The sequence below is a fragment of the Pocillopora verrucosa genome, chromosome 2, assembly GCF_036669915.1.
Source record: "Pocillopora verrucosa isolate sample1 chromosome 2, ASM3666991v2, whole genome shotgun sequence".
In the NCBI taxonomy this organism is placed as follows: Eukaryota; Metazoa; Cnidaria; class Anthozoa; order Scleractinia; family Pocilloporidae; genus Pocillopora; species Pocillopora verrucosa.
The window spans coordinates 16,341,698-16,360,941 of record NC_089313.1 but is presented as its reverse complement, the minus strand read 5'-3'; the positions used below and the strand labels follow the sequence as shown (position 1 = coordinate 16,360,941).

The 19,244-nt window shown below is 36.5% G+C and overlaps 2 protein-coding genes across 3 annotated transcripts; one reads left to right on the top strand and one right to left on the bottom strand.

The window, feature by feature from the left end:
• Positions 1-1,354: 1,354 nt before the first annotated feature.
• LOC131780957 (E3 ubiquitin-protein ligase RNF34) lies at positions 1,355-8,389 on the bottom strand. The gene is made up of 4 exons (XM_059097588.2): positions 8,025-8,389; positions 5,572-5,988; positions 4,863-5,070; positions 1,355-3,771 (listed from the first exon to the last, which is right to left on the bottom strand). Exons 1-4 carry the CDS (start codon positions 8,262-8,264, stop codon positions 3,587-3,589), a joined length of 1,050 nt encoding a protein of 349 aa, XP_058953571.1. The 5' UTR covers positions 8,265-8,389; the 3' UTR covers positions 1,355-3,586.
• Positions 8,287-19,237, top strand: LOC131780956 (RNA-binding protein FUS). Of its 2 annotated transcripts, XM_059097586.2 has the most exons (13): positions 8,289-8,546; positions 9,286-9,346; positions 9,879-10,352; positions 13,522-13,574; positions 15,361-15,393; positions 15,525-15,625; positions 16,177-16,239; positions 16,357-16,420; positions 17,066-17,158; positions 17,611-17,728; positions 18,089-18,168; positions 18,291-18,417; positions 19,014-19,237. In XM_059097586.2, exons 1-13 carry the CDS (start codon positions 8,531-8,533, stop codon positions 19,051-19,053), a joined length of 1,323 nt encoding a protein of 440 aa, XP_058953569.2. In that variant the 5' UTR covers positions 8,289-8,530; the 3' UTR covers positions 19,054-19,237. The 2 variants fall into 2 exon arrangements, with proteins under 2 accessions (XP_058953570.2, XP_058953569.2); XM_059097587.2 differs by lacking the exon at positions 13,522-13,574 and having other exon boundaries at positions 8,287-8,546.
• The last annotated feature ends 7 nt before the right edge of the window (positions 19,238-19,244 follow it).

Below are 19,244 nucleotides of genomic sequence, written 5' to 3'. Positions count from 1 at the left end.
CCTTAACTGTTCCCTTCTCCCCTGTTTTTATTGAAAATTGCCTGCGCTTCTTGGTCCAACGTAACCGCTCGAGGCGGATGGGAGGAGGGGAGGGGGGAGGTATTAGCCCTTTGGGCTTCCCAACTGCTCCGTGAGTTGGATCTCTCCCCAAGCTGCACTTTTGTTGAATCCCTTAAACAGATCCTCTTTGAAATCTTTCATTCACACGAGGTTACTCAGATGTTTCTGACTCCTTGCCCCGTCGACAGTCACTCCATTTGACGGAAGGCAAACGCGCCACCTGATTGGCTGCACCGGCATCCTGTAACAGTAAATAAATGGCTTCCCTGAGACGGAGTACTGAACATTGAACACGATGGTTTTTCTACAAGGATCACCATCTCGAAGGGAAAAGGGATTGTGCCGCCTGTAAAACCCGGCTCCAGCTATTTTCATGTAAAGAATTATACCTTGAATACCTCGTCTAAGGATGAAGCCCGCGAAGAACATAAAATCGTGTGGCAATTCGAGCACCTTTAAAACGCTTTTCCTGATAATTTTAGTACTTGACCTTTTCACTCTTACGATCTCACTGGTAATCCGCCTTACTGTCCACCATAGAATTCGTATAACTTTAGTTCGTAGAATTTGGTATCGGATCAGCTAATAATCCCCTGAATTGATATTTTTTCTCGATTCTCGTCTCTTGTCTGTTCAATATTGTATTGATATTGCAAGGAGAAATTCTTTCTTGGTCACTCATGGGAGTCAAAGGGTTAAATTAAACAAAATAACCGCACGCAATACAGGCTCCCGCTCAGAGCAATACAAAAGGTTGTTTGACTGCTGAGCACACTTCACAAAGATAAAAAAGTGAAAAAGGCATAAAAAAATTCTCAACATTTGGCCATCTGGCTAGTTTTTCCATACATGATAATAGAATACTGATATAACAAGATTAAATTAGTAGAGCGGATGACATAACAATTACTTATTTCAATTATTACCACATGATGTGCCAAGTCTGATCTAAATAGCATTCAGGGCCACAAAAAAAAAAACCACAAAAAAAAAAAGATGAAATTCCAGCACGTCTGACCTGACGCTGCATTGATTTTAGCTTGTCTTGGAATTGAGCCTGTTTGAAAATGAGCAACAAAAAGTTGGTTGCTCAGAAGCTAAATGTGTCTTGTTTTCTTTACCTTGAAAACTATCCAAGGAAGCAGGTTACTTAAAACATTTTCTTTGATCAGCTCATATACAATGCAAACTCACATTTAAGAAACCTACTATAGAAAATGCAAATTTTTATCAGCCAATCAAGAACCTTACAGTCTGGTCTCTTACGAGGCATCCAAACTTCATGAACCACTTTAAAAAAAATTGTTTATTACTTTGCAAGCTCTCCCAGTGCATGGGAGTTTAAGTTGAATTTTTGTATAAATTAAAGTAGGTAAACAACAGCTTTTAGCTTACAGCATGCTGCTTCACCAGCAGATAAATGAACAAACCACATATAGCTCACACCAGCATTTACAACAATGTTTAATAGAAAAATTGAAAATAAGTTTTTTTCCAGTCATATCAAAGAACAGTAAAGAATAGGACATACCTAACATGTACTATCAAGTAAATTGGAAGATCAAAAATAAAACAGTGACAGTAACAACAACAAAAAAAAAAAAGAAAAAAGAAAAGAAACAGCAACAAAGAAATAATTGAAAAATCAAGAACTGTAACTTCTTGCTCATTGACCATGGAGTGGTACTGGGAAATATTGGCGCGAGGTCATGGCAGTACAGACCAAACACAGCAATGTCAGTACAAAAAAATACTGAGATCTAATATTCCCCAGTACAGCTTAAGGAAGTGAGGTTAGTGGGTAGTTTATTACATGGCAATCAAACCAAACTTGTTTTTTTTTGGTAATTTAGTGTTAGCAGTTGAGTTGAAAACTTAAATTGGCCACCATAAAGAGTAAAAAAGCTGATGTTGCAAGCATTAGCCCTTTGATTTGCCATCTTTTGTAACCAAAAATACATCGCTAATGACAATTTCCATGGAAACAGTCCCTATAGTAAAAATACTGACCTACTAAGAACCAATCAGAATTAACCTCTGGACTACCTTGCCATATAATAAATCTTGCCACTGCAGAACAAGTGGATGAACTGGATTCCTTGATGGTGCTGACATCTCATATATGATATCACCTTGGGTGAAGTAAATAATAAATAATAATTCCTGCACCAAAAAGCCCTACTTTTTAAAATGCAAGTACTTGGTAAAAAAGTTTTTAATCATGCAACAAGTAAATACTTTTTTAATAACATGTCAACTATATTCTGTAAAAGGAACTCTTGACTGATAAAAGGAACTCTTGATTGATGAAAAAATCATTTCTTTTGGAAAATGTCTTCTGGGCAATTTAACAACTTATTTTCTGGCCACTGTCTTTAAATGGTGCTTACCAGCAGTGTAAAAATTCTCAAATAACAATAAATTTTACTTTTCCTAATGAAAACATCAAAACAAATATTGAAAGCACGATGCTCTCTACCATCGAAAAAAGCTTTCTTCTCAAAGCAAGTTAAAGCAACATTATAAAAAGAACTTCACCAAATTACCATGACAGTTCACAAACAACAGATTATATAACTCAAAGTACTTGCAACCAATGTCTAAATCCCTTTTTATGATCAAGCTACTAGAGGCAAAACAGACTCCATTCTTGTTGACACAATACCACCACAAAAAAAATATCAAACCCAAAACTAAGAAAATTGGATATAATTAAACAAATTTAAAAAATATTACTATTCTTAAAACTGAAAACAATTCTTGCCTATTTTTTCTTACAGCTGAACACAGCACAAGAAAGAAAACAAGAGAACCTGTTTTATGCAACCTAAAATGGCAGCTCACAAAATGAATCGACCATTGACCCACTTGGCTGTGAGTGGGTAACTAACAAGTACAACACAACAGGGAATAAGGATAAAATCACTGTATGCATCTGTCAAAGCACCCCACATGCCCTATCTGTAACCATTGTGGTTCAATTTTATCTCTAGGACACAATAACCTAATGGTTGCCTTGCTGAACTCCAGATCAAAAGTATGGATTCATTTTTCCACCAAAGCCACATTCCCTTATTCTTGGGGAAGATACTTCATCCATAATGATAATGAATAGGTATAAAAAAATATAATGGGAACCGTGTTAAAATGCATAGGGGGGTGGTTAACCTGTGGTAACCATAAAACCCATCCAGGGGAAGTAATAATTTTCCTTGTCACTATACGATGTGAAAACTGGAAACTGCTCCTCATCTTTTCAAGTTTTTCTCTGGTATCAGTGAATATGTGCATTTGTAATGAAGGAAGAATAAACCAAAGATTAAACTGAACCTCCTTACAATCATGCCTCTTTCTTTTTCCTACAAGAACCTCTCACATGCACTATTCTGTAGCCTACAGCACAGCGGGGGATGTTGCTTGCCTACCAAAGCCCATGGACAGATGAATGACTATGTTCATCAATCAAGATTCCAATGAAATTACAGCACAGCTACATTCAGTGATATTCTATCTAAAGATACAAAGGTTAAGCTTTAAACACATGCACAATCCTGGAAATATGTTGTCGACAAATTGGACAGTCTGAGATCTGCTTGCCGCAGTTTGTACAAGTGACCATGTGACCACACTCGAGTAGAACACAATCTATTCCATTATCCATACAAATCTTACACTGATCCTCACTATCATCATCATCAGGTGCCATTGTACCTGAAAAAAAAAAAAAAGAAGGAAACAAAGCAGTTAGGAAAATACATTCTGAAGTTGACATACTTGAATTTACATACATGTGTAGTTATTACATACATTTTATAACTTGGAATTATATTTAAAAGTTTTCATGGGACCACAGTTGGTTTGAGTGCTGTTCTAGCTGGGTCGTAAGTTAGAAGTAAAACTATTCCATGAGCGTTCATAAATTACTTATAATTTAATAATATTGTTGATAGGACAAATTTACTGTAACAGAAGAAATCAATTTGCAATATCCTCAATATAGGGACTAGAACTACAAAATAACCCATGGACTGACATTTAGGGTATAACATTTTGGCCCCTTAAAAAAACTTGCTAAAATTAGTTTGAAAAGTTCATTGAAGCTTGACCTTTTGAATGATTTGTTTAGTGTTAAAAAAAAGAGTCTTCTAAAGTGAGAATGTCAAAGAGTTTTATTTATATTTGACTTTGGAACCACTGTACAGTATTTGCACCTCTAAATTATTTACATTTCTTTTGCAAGCATTTTTTTAGGTCTTAGAACAAAATGACAAAGCTATTCACCAGCCAGGGTTGGTTGGTATTGGGAAAAACTGAGCCTATCTGTGCTCTGCAAGACATCTGGTGCAGTTTTTCCCAATAAAGATCTCCTGGCTTGTGCATAGGAATAACTTATGTTTATCCTGACAGCTGACATGGCAGACTTTGGAACAATTGTAATTGCAAATAAGAACTGACGACTGGCAAACTTTGTTTATGGTAAGGGAACGTTTTTGGCTGTCATTTATAAGGCACTTTAATTTTAGCAACTTTCATGTTTTAATTAAACAATTCTGAAATAAGACAGTGCAATTAATGAGTCTTGTACTGTTTGTTTATCCATATCAACACCTTCAAAAAGTAATCACAAGATGTTTTTAAGAGTGATGAAGATGTAGCTGTACCTGCTGTTTCTATACTTATCAAGTTTTCTCTTCATTCTTTTGAAACATGATTACTTGCAAACCCTCTTTCCACAAAAACAAACAAGAAATGTTGCCCAAAAAAAATCCTTTCAGAGAAATGTACATGATCTTGGTACTTACTTTTCTTTTTGATATATTCTTGTTTAGAATTCCAGAGGGTTCTAACTCGCTCCAAGAGCTCTTCCTTTTCACAGCAGCCCGTGAAGTCCACAAAATTTGCCCTAAGAATACACTTGAGTTCTTTCACAGAAAGCTCTTGCACTTCATCTACATTCTTGATTTCACTCAGACTCTTATTCAGAGAGGCAGGTGGTGCAGAGGGGGGAACCTTGACAATAAAGAAGCACAGTAAATTAAGGGCTCCTCATAATCATCTTGCTTGATGAACATTTAACCCTTTACACCCTAACGTTGATCAGTATCCAAATTCTCCACACTCTCGTCTATACATTTCTTTTGGTACTGACAAGGAGAATTTGTTAAACAATTAAGGGCTTATTTGTGACCTTAATGTTTCTCCCAGGGGTGATATTGCAAACCAGATGCTAATCATCTTTAGGGGTTGATGGGTTAAAGAAGGCTATCAAAGACAAAATTGGAGAAGACATCCTCAGTGTTCTCCTGAAGCAATGGTGTCCAGTAATGTCACTGGCTACTCCTATCTTCAAGAGTTTTTCTTTATTTATGGCTGGCCTATTAAAACTCCCTGCCAGAGAACACTGCATCAAGCCAGTAAATTACTTTGAATAAAAAAAGGAAAAAAACAACACTTTGTGCCATGTCACTTTAAATTATTAGTAATATCCTGGCTATAAATGATGATACAGACCTGAACAGGCCGAGTTCTTTGAGTTGGTTGAGAATGCGAACTCCTTGGCTGACCTAGCCGTGTGTAAATGGCATCTGGTGCATGAGGATGTGAAGGATTTGTCTGTGATGGTTGCCTTCCTTGTTGAGGCTGAGCCGCAGTAGATGAGGGAGCTGTATTTGTTCCTCCCTCTACATGCCGTAATATTAATTCTACAAGGTCACGCTTCTCTCTACAATGATTCATGGAGATTTGTTTAGACCTTAAATATTCTTGGAGGTCTTTGACTTTCAACCTTATCAGGTGATCTCTGTATGCAATTGGGGATTGAAGGGCTCTACAGGTGAGGCAGTGTCTGCTATTCTCTCCTGGAATAAATTTAAGTTCTCTTGAAATGCAGTCATTGCAGTAGTGTCTTTTACAGTTTCGACATAGATTCTGAAATAAAATGATGAACAGTATGAAATAAGAGATGAATCAAGTCTTTCCATGCTTGTTAAAGGACATATCACAATGGTGTCAGCCAGAAATAAACTACAAATCCTTAGAAAGAAAAAGAACAATGTCAGCTAAGATTGGCAATCACATTGGTGATGCTTTGTAACATCTTACTGTTACCCTCTGCAGTCATCAAAGTTAAGGTCCAAAAGACATATTCTGAGTGGTTTACTTATCATCTAACAATGGTAACAAGTTGGGGACAAAATTCCAATAAAAGGGAGTGGCAGGGAAAATTTTGTGACAAGCAGTTTGGGGTAGTTCAGGTATCAGCATGGCTTAATTTTTATTACGATCAAATGCAATGGGTACATTTTTTAGCTTGATTTCCTACCACTTCTATGACTGATAATAAGTGCTTTAAGAAATGTAAGTCAACCAAGGCTAGAATATTATTGGACAAGCAATAGACCTTACCATAGTTGTTTTTTTTACCCCAGTTTTCATCATTTATCCAATACTATGGTAAAAACTTGAAAGTTGAAACACTGAATTAAAATGGCAATTTTACCTTTTATTGAAAGGATTCATGTTGAAAACTCTCAAGAATTCTACCTATATTAGAATTGGGCAAGTGGTATTATTTTTTATATTTTCTGCTTAGACTTAATGAAAGACATGAAATCTATTGGAAAAAAATACACCAAAAAGTGTACAGGATAATTTATAAAAATTTTCACAATGCAAACTATAGTGCAGAGGACCTTAAAAATTTAATAAACAGAATCCTTTCATGGCTATATTGAGTTTATTCAATCATTTGTCTGCTTTTCTTTCCAACTTGATTACCATTAAGATGGCTTTCAAAACTTCAAAACCAAGATAAGTTATATAGTAGGGAATAGCTTAATTTCTTAAGGTATAAAAAATTTAGATTAATCCTAGTTATTGAGAGTACAGACAGATCAAGTCTAGTAATTTCAAAGAGTTGAACTGATGGGAATAATTTTGTTTGAAAATTGCCTCAGCTATTTAATATTTTCTAAATATTTATGAAGATGTAAATCTTTAACTTTCTTTACAATAACTTTAAGAAATGAAGCTTTCATCAAAATATCAAGGCAGGAGCTAATCTGATTAATTTTTTTCTAGAAGACCACAGCATCTTCACATTACATATGTTTCTACTTTAAAGGTGAAACTATATTAACAAGAAAAGGTTTAAATAATTACACATTTTAAACTTAGACAAAACAAATACTATTCACACTAAGTACATCAGCAAAAACAGCAGAAAATGGGAAATATTTAAGGGATCATACCCGAATTAGACTTGGTCAAAAGAAATTCTTGTCGGTATCAACCCTCAAATTGTTAATGTAAATAACCTCTATGTTGCCACAACATTGAAAGAAACATGTTCAAATATTTACTTGGAATGAGAACCGATCAATATCTAAAGGGCACTGTTAAATAATGATGACCGGAAAATAGCTGTTTGTGGATAAATAAAGCTTTGGCTGTAGAATGTAGTCCCTTGTTTATGTCTGATATTTTGAAATTCCTTCCCGTGAAAATCTAAGCAATTACATAATTTGGACTCGAAAACGACAAATTAAAGTAAACAGTCTGAACGATGATTACGGCAACTCACATTAAAAATATCGAAACTGCACAGTACAGAACATAATTTGAACATTCGTTTCTCTTCGATCAGGTGTTCTCTTGGTAATGGCACATCATGTTAACTATATCATTTAATTTTAAAAAATTAGAATTACCACATGAATTTAATAGGGAACAAAATGCTATTTATGGCCACTAGTCTGGAATCGATCAAAATTACCAACGCTTAATAGATTGAAATCCTTTACGTTTGCGCTAAAACGGAAAGTGAAACATTACCTGAAGGTGAAGCATTCAAATCTTTCATAAAAGCCGAGACAGACAGTGCATAAAAGTACCCTTACTATAAACAAACCAGATGCTGAATTAATCCTAAAAAAACTACCAATTCGCTTAACCTAGGCTATTACCTTCCGCTTGAACAAGGTAAAATTGGAGCTGCAGCTAAAACAGGCCATTTCTTCGAAACCGTTCAGAGAAATATTCGAACTGCTACTACCTGAGGATGCAGTTCCTCGAGTCGGACGGGAAGAGGGAGACGATGCAGATGTTGATGGTCTGCCGTTAATTACATTAAAATGCGAGCGAAATATAGCATCAACGTGTTCTGAGTGATCTCTTAGCTCTCCATTAATACCACCAGCGCCCATAACAGGCAACAAAGTAGGTGGAAAGACTAGTATTTCGGTTCAAAAATGAAACTGTAAATTCCTTAAATCGAAAACTCAACAGTGTGTAGAAGGAAACCCAAAGAACGTGCTGAGGAACTAAGACGAGGAAAGTGTTATGACGTATGATTTGAAAACGAGGCAGGATATGACCAAGAAGCGTGGCGTGTCTTGGGTTCTTGCTTTCGGTTTCACACGCTTTCTCTCTGTCATTAAATCGAAGAATTTTACCTTGTTAGGAATTTACAATGGCGGACCAAGGATGTAAGTAGCTTTTGATGCTTTTTAGTCTACTTGATTTCTAAATCTCCATCGAATATTGGCGAGATTACCTATTTCACAAGTTCACATGTCAACTGAAATCACTGAAGCTTTCCATTGTCACGCTCGCGAATTGCTTAAACAGTGTTCTAAAAGTACCGATTCAAACGATCCAAAGCCTATATCATGTAAGAGAAACGTGTAAACTACTTCTTGAGGGAGGTATTTAGTTTGTAGTACTTTTGATCGACATCTAAAGCCAGAAGCTCACACTTATAATGACAAGGTGGTCATTTTGTGTAGGGTATACAACACAATATTTGTCAAACGTCTCGAAGCTTGCTGCTTAAAAATATTGTGGAGGCAGCGGCTTTGTAGCCATCATTTACTGAGGAAGTGGTTGCACACGAGTATCCCAAAAGAGTGTCTGGTCAAAAGCACGGAGAAGTTGATCAGGGTTACCGAATAAAGCGTCGGCTGACAAAAATTTCCTTCTGTGATATTTCAGCAATTCCACGGTAAAATATGAGATAAAAGTAGGATTCATTCTTTCAATTTGGAGGTGACTGAAACATGAATGAGAACTTTTTGCTTGGCTCCAGATTAACAAATCAACAGACTTTTATCCATTGTTTACTTGTCACTGACTACTAGGTTACTGTTGGTTTCAACCCCCCTTCCCAATGTTTGTTCTTTCACTCACGTCTATTATAATAATATATTGATGATTTTTTTCCCTCAGATGGGGGTGGATATGGTCAGAGTGGTGGGGCAGCAATGTATGGTGGAACAGGAGGTGCTAGGTGAGGCAGTTAAAAGGAATGATTCCTCTTATGTTGTGTTTGAGAGATGACCAGTTCTCATTAAAACCCAGCTTGCTGGCAAGCCTTCTGCAGCTATTTTAAACATTTAACTCTTGAGAGTGACCAGCAGTTAATTTCTCCTCACCTTTTCACCCCTAAGTCAAACATAATGGTTATAAGAATAAGGGAATTGATTGCCAACTTAAGAGGTTCTGGACTTTTCACAAATTATCCTTGTTAGTACCATAGGAAACATGTAAAGAACTGGACAGAGAATATGCACACAGATATTAGGAGATGCAGGGTCAAATATTTCATCTTGCTCTAAAATTAAAAGGTCTATGGTCTAAATTCTCCATGTTTGAGTCACATCTCTTTATAGATAGAAACCTTGATCAAGAGAAACTTTTAGAGGAGGACAAGAACTAAGAGGAATAGATATCAATTCTTCTTTGAAGTCCTACCCCTCATTCAGTGCTATGATAACTATAGTAGTACCTGTTGTAATTTGTCTTTAACATTTTTGTCTTAGTTATGGTGGAGCTCAAAGTTACCAATCTTCTGGTTACCAAGCTCCTACCAGCTCTTACCAGTCAACTGGTTACCAGGCCCCAGCTCAAGGAGGAGCTCCAGCATATAGTGCAGCAACTGGATACCAGAGTGCCTCAACAGGTTACACAGGCTACCAGACAGACAGCAGCTCAGGTGGCTACCAGCAAGCATCTTCAACACAGTACCAGGGGTACGAACAGCAACCTCAGAGTGGTGGCTACTCACAAGCGAGTGGAGGATCAAGCTACCAGCAACCACAGGGATACCAGCAGACTGGAGGGTATCAATCTGGTGGTCAAGGTGGTTATGGCAGCAGCCAGAGCAGTGGAGGTGGATACCAAGGTGGTGGGTATCAAGGTGATGGTGGACGCAGTAGTGGTGGATATGGACAGCAGGGCTCTTCCTATGGACAAGGAGGAGGAGGAAGAGGAGGTGGCTATGGAGGAGGAAGAGGGTAGGTTCTGATTTTCATTCTATCACCTAAACTTTACCGATGACTATGGAGATGTGTCCTCTTGATTTTTGGGTTAGATTTAAAAAGATTGTACCTTTTCCTTAGAACTGTGCATGTTAAAGGTTGGGGGGAGACTGGTGTGCATTCTTTTAATTGTTGTTCTGGCTCAAAACTTTCTCAGGAATTTGTTATAGCAATTAAAAATTAATCAGAGCATTTTCTCCGCGATATGGGATATGGATAAATGTTAAATTTCAATAACTTCTGTTACTTCAAATTTGTTGTTGAATTTGTACCCATGTTTAGTAGTCTCAATAATTCAACCAGGTGGTTCAGGTTTTTGAACAAGAACAATTCCCTCTCAATGTATAGTTTAACCATTAGGGAAGGTAAAGAATTGGATTTGGGTGTTGAATACATTTACATCATGTAACTGGTTACTGACTTTCAATTGTGATGATTACAATCACAGGTGCCTCTGCTCTTTGGAGCAAAATGTTTTGTAGCAAACTGTAACATTTTACCCCTAGACATGTATTTGTTGCTAGTGATAGGATTATCTTTCTAGTATCTGAGCTGTGTGTGTATTGTACACTTGTAAGCTGTGTGTGGGTTGTAGGGGAGAGTTTCTAAAACAGCTGTGGTGCTGCGTCCTTGGGGGTTGTTCAAGATAAATTTTGCTTTATCAACTAAGTTCATTAACTAGTTTGGCCACCATCAAGAGTTTCTAAAGCTGATGTTTAAAGGTTTATCCATTTGTTAGAGCAAATGGGCAAGGGGTGAAGGGCTAAGGCTTTATGGTGGTAAATTTACATGATCAACTCAGTTGATAAAGCAAACTTATTTTGTGTGTGGCCATGTTCACTATTTTGCTTTCTGATACAATCTTATGGGAAAGACTTGGAGTTGATTTCAACATGCCTTAAAACAGGGTACCTTTTAATGCACAGTGAAATTTTGCATATCACTTCACAGTTACTGATTTTTACAAAATGTATTTTCAAGAGTGAAATAAAAATTATTCTCCAAAACCTGTAAAAAATTGGAACATCAATTTGGGTCAATGTAGTTCATATTTTTTTGTCAATCTTTCCAGAAATTTGATGATTTTCCTCTATTGTGCAAATTGGTTTATCCTGTCTTGTATCCTGTCTTGTGTGGAATGTTAAAATCATTGCTAAGTTAGAGCTGATGTGCTATTTCCTTGTTGCACTTTTTATTAAACTTGGGTTTTAGGGAACTATTCCTGTGCTGGTGAACAGTGGTCATACTTAGCGTGCACCTTGTAAAAGATTTCACACAATGGGGTGATGAATGTTTTACCTCATTGTGGAGGGTTTTAAGCACTGGTATGTCCATGGCTCATCCTAATGGAACTATTCTGGGTATATGAAATTACAGATCGTTCAGGCATTATAGAATTGTTGTCCACACCCAAAACCACAGCAGGGTTCAGAAAAGAGTGGGTTGAGCTTGGATTTTCCCACCAGGGTAGCAATTGTTCCTAGTGCTGATGACAAAAAATGTCAAGTTTGAAAGATTTAATGAGAGGATTTGTTGTCAGGGTAATATTTTATAAATACTGTAGGGATTTAACTCTATCTTTAATGTACTGGTAAAGATAGGCCTTTGAAAAAAATAAAAATAAAACAATGAGGGGTATGCCAAAAAAAGTGGTACACAAGATATTTCTAGTGTCTTGGTATCTCAGATATTTGTTCCACATAAACAAAGGAACTTCCAGCTGGAAAGACAATTTCAAAAGTGACCAGGGCTCTCAAAATGTTTTGAGTGCATGAACAGCTTTGTTCGGGGTTACATGTACATCACAAGTTCCCTTATGGTTTAGTCAAAGTCCTACGTTGGGCAGTGGTGTCCTTGATTAAGAGATGAATCTTGAAGTAAAAGTTACAGATAAATTTTGGATGAGGGGTCTTGGGAAAAGACTTGGCTTGATCTAAGTAAAAGATTATTAAAAGAAATCGGTCATTAATTTATTTAACATTCATATAAGGAACAGACTCCACACGCCCTGTATATTCCATCTAAAGTGCTTAGGATAGTTGATCAGGAGAAAATTTATGAGGGAAAAGTGGCTAGTATAGCTTTGCCTTCAGTGGGTGGCAGTAAAGTTTAAGCACAGCTTGTAAGAATACTTGGAGTCAAATTGGGGGATGGAATAAAATCCTATTTAGGGGAAAGGTTAAGGAGTACTTTTAAAGCCTACCAGTGAAATATGCTAGGGGGACGATGTAAAATTTCTCTTTACCTTGGAAAAGTATATCATATGAAATAATGATTCTGACTGAGTTAGGAGATTTCAAACAGTAACCCTGAATGATGGAAAATTGTCTTCAAATGTGTTAAAATTTCTACTCTGCATGCAGCCATGTTGAATCGTGCTTATCAACCAGGTTGCTTACCTGTTTCATAACAAAGTCGTAATCTTCATTTTCCATATCTTGGCAATCTATTCGAAAGGTTAGAGCTGCTGAAAAGGGCACTCTTAACTCAAATATAGATTTTTTATCGCAATCAGAGAAGCAGCTGTTGATGTACTGGGTAATTTGGCTTTGCATATGTGGCAAGATTACCAAGTTATTTTCAAAAATTTTTTTAACACATTTGAAGAGAATTTTAGAATGGTAAAGTTACTCTTTGAAATTCCAAACTGAACAGTTATAGGGGAATTTTACTATATATACTTTTTCAATGACATAGAGATAGAAAATTACATGGTTCCTGGAATGCACCCCTCCTGTAACAATGCAAGAATTGCGGTAAACTTCAAAACTTGCAACCTGCTACTGTTATTCTTGACTAAGTTTAAAATGTGTTTAAAACCTATCCCTTCTACTCTCAAGATCTAATTAGTAATTCTCCTTACTGTCTGCTATACAATTCTCATGATGTTAGTTTGGATAATTTGGTATTGAATCAACTAATAATCCCCTAATGGACATTTTTCTTTCCTCTCATCACTTGTCTGGTTGATATTGTATTGAAACTGTAAGGAGAATTTCTGTTTGGGTCACTCATGGGAGTCAAAGGGTTAAATTAATAATAAGCATTGGTGTTTGCTACTAAACTGGTTGATTGAGGTACTGTGGTACAAGGCAGTGTCCTCCCACTCTTGATCATTGAATTCATTTACTGGTACTATACACAGCGGTGGCAGAGGAGGTAGCCGACCGGGTGGATACAATAGTAATATGGGTTATGGTAAGTCACATGATGCAGACAGGCTCTGTCCTGCAGTTTTATAACATGCTGTCTGTGGTGTAATTCAATCACTCCGCCAGCCGGTCGGCTAACAAAGCTGGTGTTATCATTGGTCAAAAGACTGAGTTTAATCTTGTTTGGTATAAGAAAGTGTTAAACATTCCTCAACTTGCTTGGTTATTGCTCATGTCTGAATTTCATCCATGTGGGCATCGTTTACTGTGTAAGCTATTGGGTAATATTCCAATTTTGAATCGGAACATAATGGTTTTGGTATGATCTTAAAATTTATGTCATTCAGGTATATTCAAATTATAAGCTTACAAAAAGTTCTTCTAGGGCCATTGGTCAAAATTATGGGTTTCTAAAATGACCTCTGATATTAGCTTGTGTCTTGATCACTGAGCTCCGGAGTTCTTGTGTACTTTGTGTGTGGTAGTAAACATTTGCTTGGTTGTATTGCACTGTATTTCAAAACTGTTGTCAAGGATTGTAACAAGTCTTGACAATTTATTTTTGTTGTTTACTTCTGAGAAGTGTCTGATCATAGTATTTTTAGTTTGCCTTACATGTAAAACTCTTATAGGATGTAGTAATTAGGGATTTATGCAACTGTTGTTGAACATTGCTCAAGGGGATTTTATGTGGGATTTTTTTTTGTCCCACATAAAGAAACATATGAGAATTGCCACCTTTAAGACTTTTCAACAGTTTTTGTCATGTACCAGGTATTGTTGAATATTTTTGAAATGTTGAACAACATTTTTGAGATAATGTTTTGAGAATCAAAAAGTCTGTCAAGTGAGTCATAAGGAAGTTTGACTTCTCTTCCTTCCTCCAGTGGTGGATTTTGATCCATCCAGTGTACTTAAATGTCAAAAATTATGAAAAGTCTTATTGGTGGGGAAGAGCACATGTTCTCTGGGATTCACTGAATCTAAGGGCTTCTCATAGCACTCTCAAGGTTTTCACTGTAAGTAGTTCTGTGCTTTAGAGGTCCAGCAAAAAATGGCATGATATGTCATTGGTATGATCAAAACTAAAAAATCAAGGCTGAGCTTCTGTTGTTGTGTTGATGTTGTTGGTTTTTTTTTGTGGACTGCATAAATTGCATTTCCTTAATCCAGTTATCCAGAGGGCAGAGAGTATTTCCAATCAGAAAGAAATTTGAATCCCTGTTTACAGTAATGACACTTGTTACCCAGTGGTCTCTTTGTTGTAAACCTTCTTGAGGATCTGTTATTGGAACTTTGTCCTTCTGTTTTTATCAATCACAAAAAGTGGCAATCATATAAAGCTGTAAATGACTGTGGGTCAATGTCTAACTAAAATTGGCACATGATTGACAAAATCTGAACTGCAGCTGTATATAATTTCTGGAGAATTGTTTACCAAACAAAGATTAAAATGGATATGTGGCAACAGGTTTGACAGATAGGGTATTTTCTGGTGACAAAAACATGATTTAGAAAAAAGGGGAAATGTAATAAAATGGTGGATCACATTTCTATTTTGTCCAAACAAAATGGAGACATTGTCTGATATTTGTCCTTTGCAGCCTTATGCCACTACTGTGCTGTTGAATGTTTGGTTGGTATTGAGGGAAGTTATTCTAATATGCTGTTGCATTATTGTGGTAGATTGTATTGGGTCCTCAATTTCACTGGCACAGATTTTGAGGGAACAGGGCATGGTACACAATCATATTTGCTATAATAAATAGCATCTCAATTGTCAGTGTTCTTGTCATGACTAAGTGGTTCTTTTTGTCCTTTTTTTAATCCAGGTAACTCTTCTGGAGGTGGACAGCAAGATCCAGGTGAGACCTTTTACCTATGTGATTGCCAAGATGATTGTGCACCTATTGATTGGGTGTTCTCATTCTGTACAGTGATTGGGTTTAGATCACCCCAAATGGAAATGAGTTTTTTTTTGGTTTTGATTTTGCAGGGAAAGAGTATGAAACAGATCAGGTCTTCATTTCAAATCTTTCCTCTACGGTTACAGAAGCAGACATCAAAGATCTTTTTGGCTCAATTGGTATAATAAAGGTAATGTGTTTAGGATGAGGCACTCAGTTTCTTTATGTTACTTTGCTAAGAAAAGAAAAGAAAGGTGCAACTGACGCTGATCTAGCTATTTGAATAACAAAGCCTTCGCCTCATTAAACAGACAAGATTAGTGAAGGAGACTCATTGGCATGTAATAACAACGCCTAAAAGGAAAAACTGTCACATCAGTAAAATTTAAATATATTTAACAACAAGATTATGAGCTGGAGATTTCTATCATGTATAGTATTTAAGAGGAATTAGCCTTCTAATTTTAGTATAAATCTACTAGTCATTTGAAACTTAAAACAACAAGTCAGACTTGAGTGTGTTTTTATATATTTTGTTTACCATGGCACACTGTTACTCTACCTATTGTCTGTCACAAAATAGACAGGGAGTAGCATAGCCAATCAGATTGAACCATTTGTGATAGACTGCCAGTAGATTTATACTGATAGGATTGTATAAGTTTAGTTTACACTGTCTAGGTTTGCAGTTGAGTTTTCATTATGCTCTTAAACAACCTCCATTTAAAATGTTTGTCTTAGATTGACAAAAAGACAGGCAACCCTAAAATCTGGATTTACAAACTTCCGGACGGGACTTCAAAGGTAAAAACTAAGTCTTCATCACACTTGTGGTCTTGTGTTGTTTTGTGGAGAGTGCATGTAGTGAGTTCAGATTGTTATTGGTTTTAAAATAATATAAAATATTTTTGTTTACCCTAGGGGGAAGCTACTGTTACTTATGATGATCCGCCAACAGCTGATGCTGCTATCACTTGGTTCAATGGTAAATTGAATTACTAATAAAGCTAGTTGTGATATTATGGATGTCATTTTATTGTAATGCAATGAGCATCCTTGCTGTGCATGATATCATGAAAGATTGACTTGCTGTAATTAATCTTTCACACTCTAACATCAGTATCCATATTCTCCAAACTCTTCTCTTCACATTTCCTTTGGCACCAACAAGGAGAATTTATTTCCCAATCAAAGCTTCTTAGTGTGGTGATCATTTTCTTTATTCTCATGATCTTAATGAATTATTAAGCAGTATTACTGCTTACTCTAAGCGTTAATAAATGACAGCTTTCCTTTTTGTGTAGAGCTTGTCTGTGACATGAAGCATAATCTTGTTAACTTATTTTAGTTACCGGTAGCTTTTATTTTCTCTGTCTTTTATTCATCCTCCAGTAGTGAAGTGATTTCTTTAAAGTTATTTTCCTTTCAATATGTAAGGAAAATTAGTTTGTAAAAACTTGCAAAAACATTATCTTGTGGAACAGAATCTTGGTTCATAGAAAAGGGATTCTAAAGATTTAAGAAAATACAGTGATGCAATGAATTGATTCAAAGGAGGTGGCTGTCTGGAGTGTGTTTCAGTGGAAATCAAGATGTTAAGATTAATTTATTGTTCATATTATCTCTTCAGGTAAAGAGTTTTTTGGACAGACAATCAAGGTTGAATTTGCTGAGAAGAGAGTACCCAGAGGAGGCTTTGGTGGAAGAGGTGGTGGAGGACGAGGTGTGACCTTTTTTATTATCATTTTGTCATTTATTTAGTGTGGGGTTGTTGTAATCAAGCTGTGGTTGTTATTTGAAAAGTTTTCAATTGTGTGTAGTAAATGATACTGGATTGGGTTGTATTTCATTACCTTTGCTTTCTGATTGGTCCAGAAAACTTGCACTTCTCTCCCAACCAATCAATCAGTTGCAAACTGATAACTAGTTTTTTCCTGTTTCAAGCAATGACTTATTTATGGTTTGAGTTCTTTGTTCTGATTGATCATGGGATAACTTTGGTTTCTGAAAAAAAAATCAACCCCCCCCTCATGTTAGTGCTGTAGTGAAAACAGATGTTAGTTGTCAACTTGGCACAGATTACATTTACTATTGCTTCTGTTCCTGAAGACCCAAAGCCACTTTTAGAATAATAAAGCAAAATTTTTTAAGTAAGTTGACCCCTTCTCTATGCAGGTCCTCGTGGTGGACGTGGGGGTGGTGGTGACAGAAGGGGTGGTCGAGATGACCATCGTGGTGGTGGTGGTGGTGGCGGAGGAATGGAAGCTCGTGCTGGGGACTGGGACTGCCCATCGTAAGTGGAGTGTTTTACATGAATTGCATTTTCAAGACGAGTGGTCCATGCCTTAATATTATAAAAAGAGTCATTGGTTCATGGTGTTAAGTGTCAGTGGGCACTGGCTAATTAGTAATTTAAATTCAGACATATGTTTAAGTTTTATCTTGCATCTGGTTGGTGTATTAATAGATAAGTGGCTAACCTTGTATCTTGTACAAATTCACAATCATGGAATCTGACCTTTTATACTAGTAAATTCATCTTGGAATGCTATATGTTAGAAAGCTATTTAAGAGGTTATTAATAGATCCTTAGTGGCTTTCTTTTTTTAGTTTTTTAAAATATTTTTGTTTTGTTTTGTTTTTTTGTGGACAGGTGTGGAAACATGAATTTTGCCAGGAGGGACACCTGCAATCGATGCCAAACACCAAGATCTGGCGATGGTGGTGGGGATGGTAATTATTTTTAATGTTTGTCTATTTTTGTGGACCCTTTGCCTATCTTTTTACAGATGATAAATTGTCACAGTAACAGTTCCAGTATTATCTGGTGTTAACTTCCTTGTCTTTTGCTCCAGGTGGTGGTGGATATGGTGGAAGAAGTGGGGGAGGTGGAAGAGGAGGTTGGGGGGGAGGTAGAGGTGGAGGCAGAGGTGGAGGGCGTGGTGACAGGAGAGGTGGAGGTGGAAGAGGTGGTTATGACAGGTAAAATGCTGAGTGTAGTTTGAAAAACAAATTTCACCTTTAATACCCATATTATCCATACTGTTCACTAAACATTTTCCATGCTGCTGATATAAGGAAAAAAATTAAAAGCCTCAGAAATTGTGTTCAATTCCTTTATCCTTGTGACCTTAATGTGTGGTTCAAGGGTGCTATTGTAAGAAGAAATCAGGATGCGAGTTGAAAAATAAAATTTTATGAGTCTTTGTGGAATAGTACTTTAGTGATGTTTTACTTAGAGAGTAAGATAACCATAAACTTTATCAAAGAGTTTTATTATGATAACAACAGCTTGTTTTTGATAGGTTAGGAGCGAATTAAAAATAAGAAATTGCTTGGCAGCTACCAGTAGGCTGTGTTGTGAAATGCAAAAGTGGGGGCCCATTTTTTCCTCACATAGGAATTACTAATGGAAAATCAAGGAATGTTTTTTGGTTGAAGTGTGATTTGGAGATGTTTTCAGTTCCTCATATACTTCATGTCTGATTTAAGAGATAAAAACTACAGATACACAAACACGTTTTCTGTGGAAATTACATTAATTGGGCTTTTTTGTTTTGTCTTTTTGCCATTTGCAGACAAGGGATGAGGCAAGAGCGAAGAGACAGACCATATTGATCAAGTTGCCATAAAACATCTACAAGTGGAGCTTGTAGAAGCTCACATCATGTCATCAAACATGAACTTTCTCATAGAAAACTTAGTGCACTGCCCCTGTTGACGTTGTTTGTAAATTATTTGTTTTAAATGGAGATGTTCTGTAAGATCATGTAGTTGAAATAAAGTTGTTTGCTGAACTGTTCTTAGAG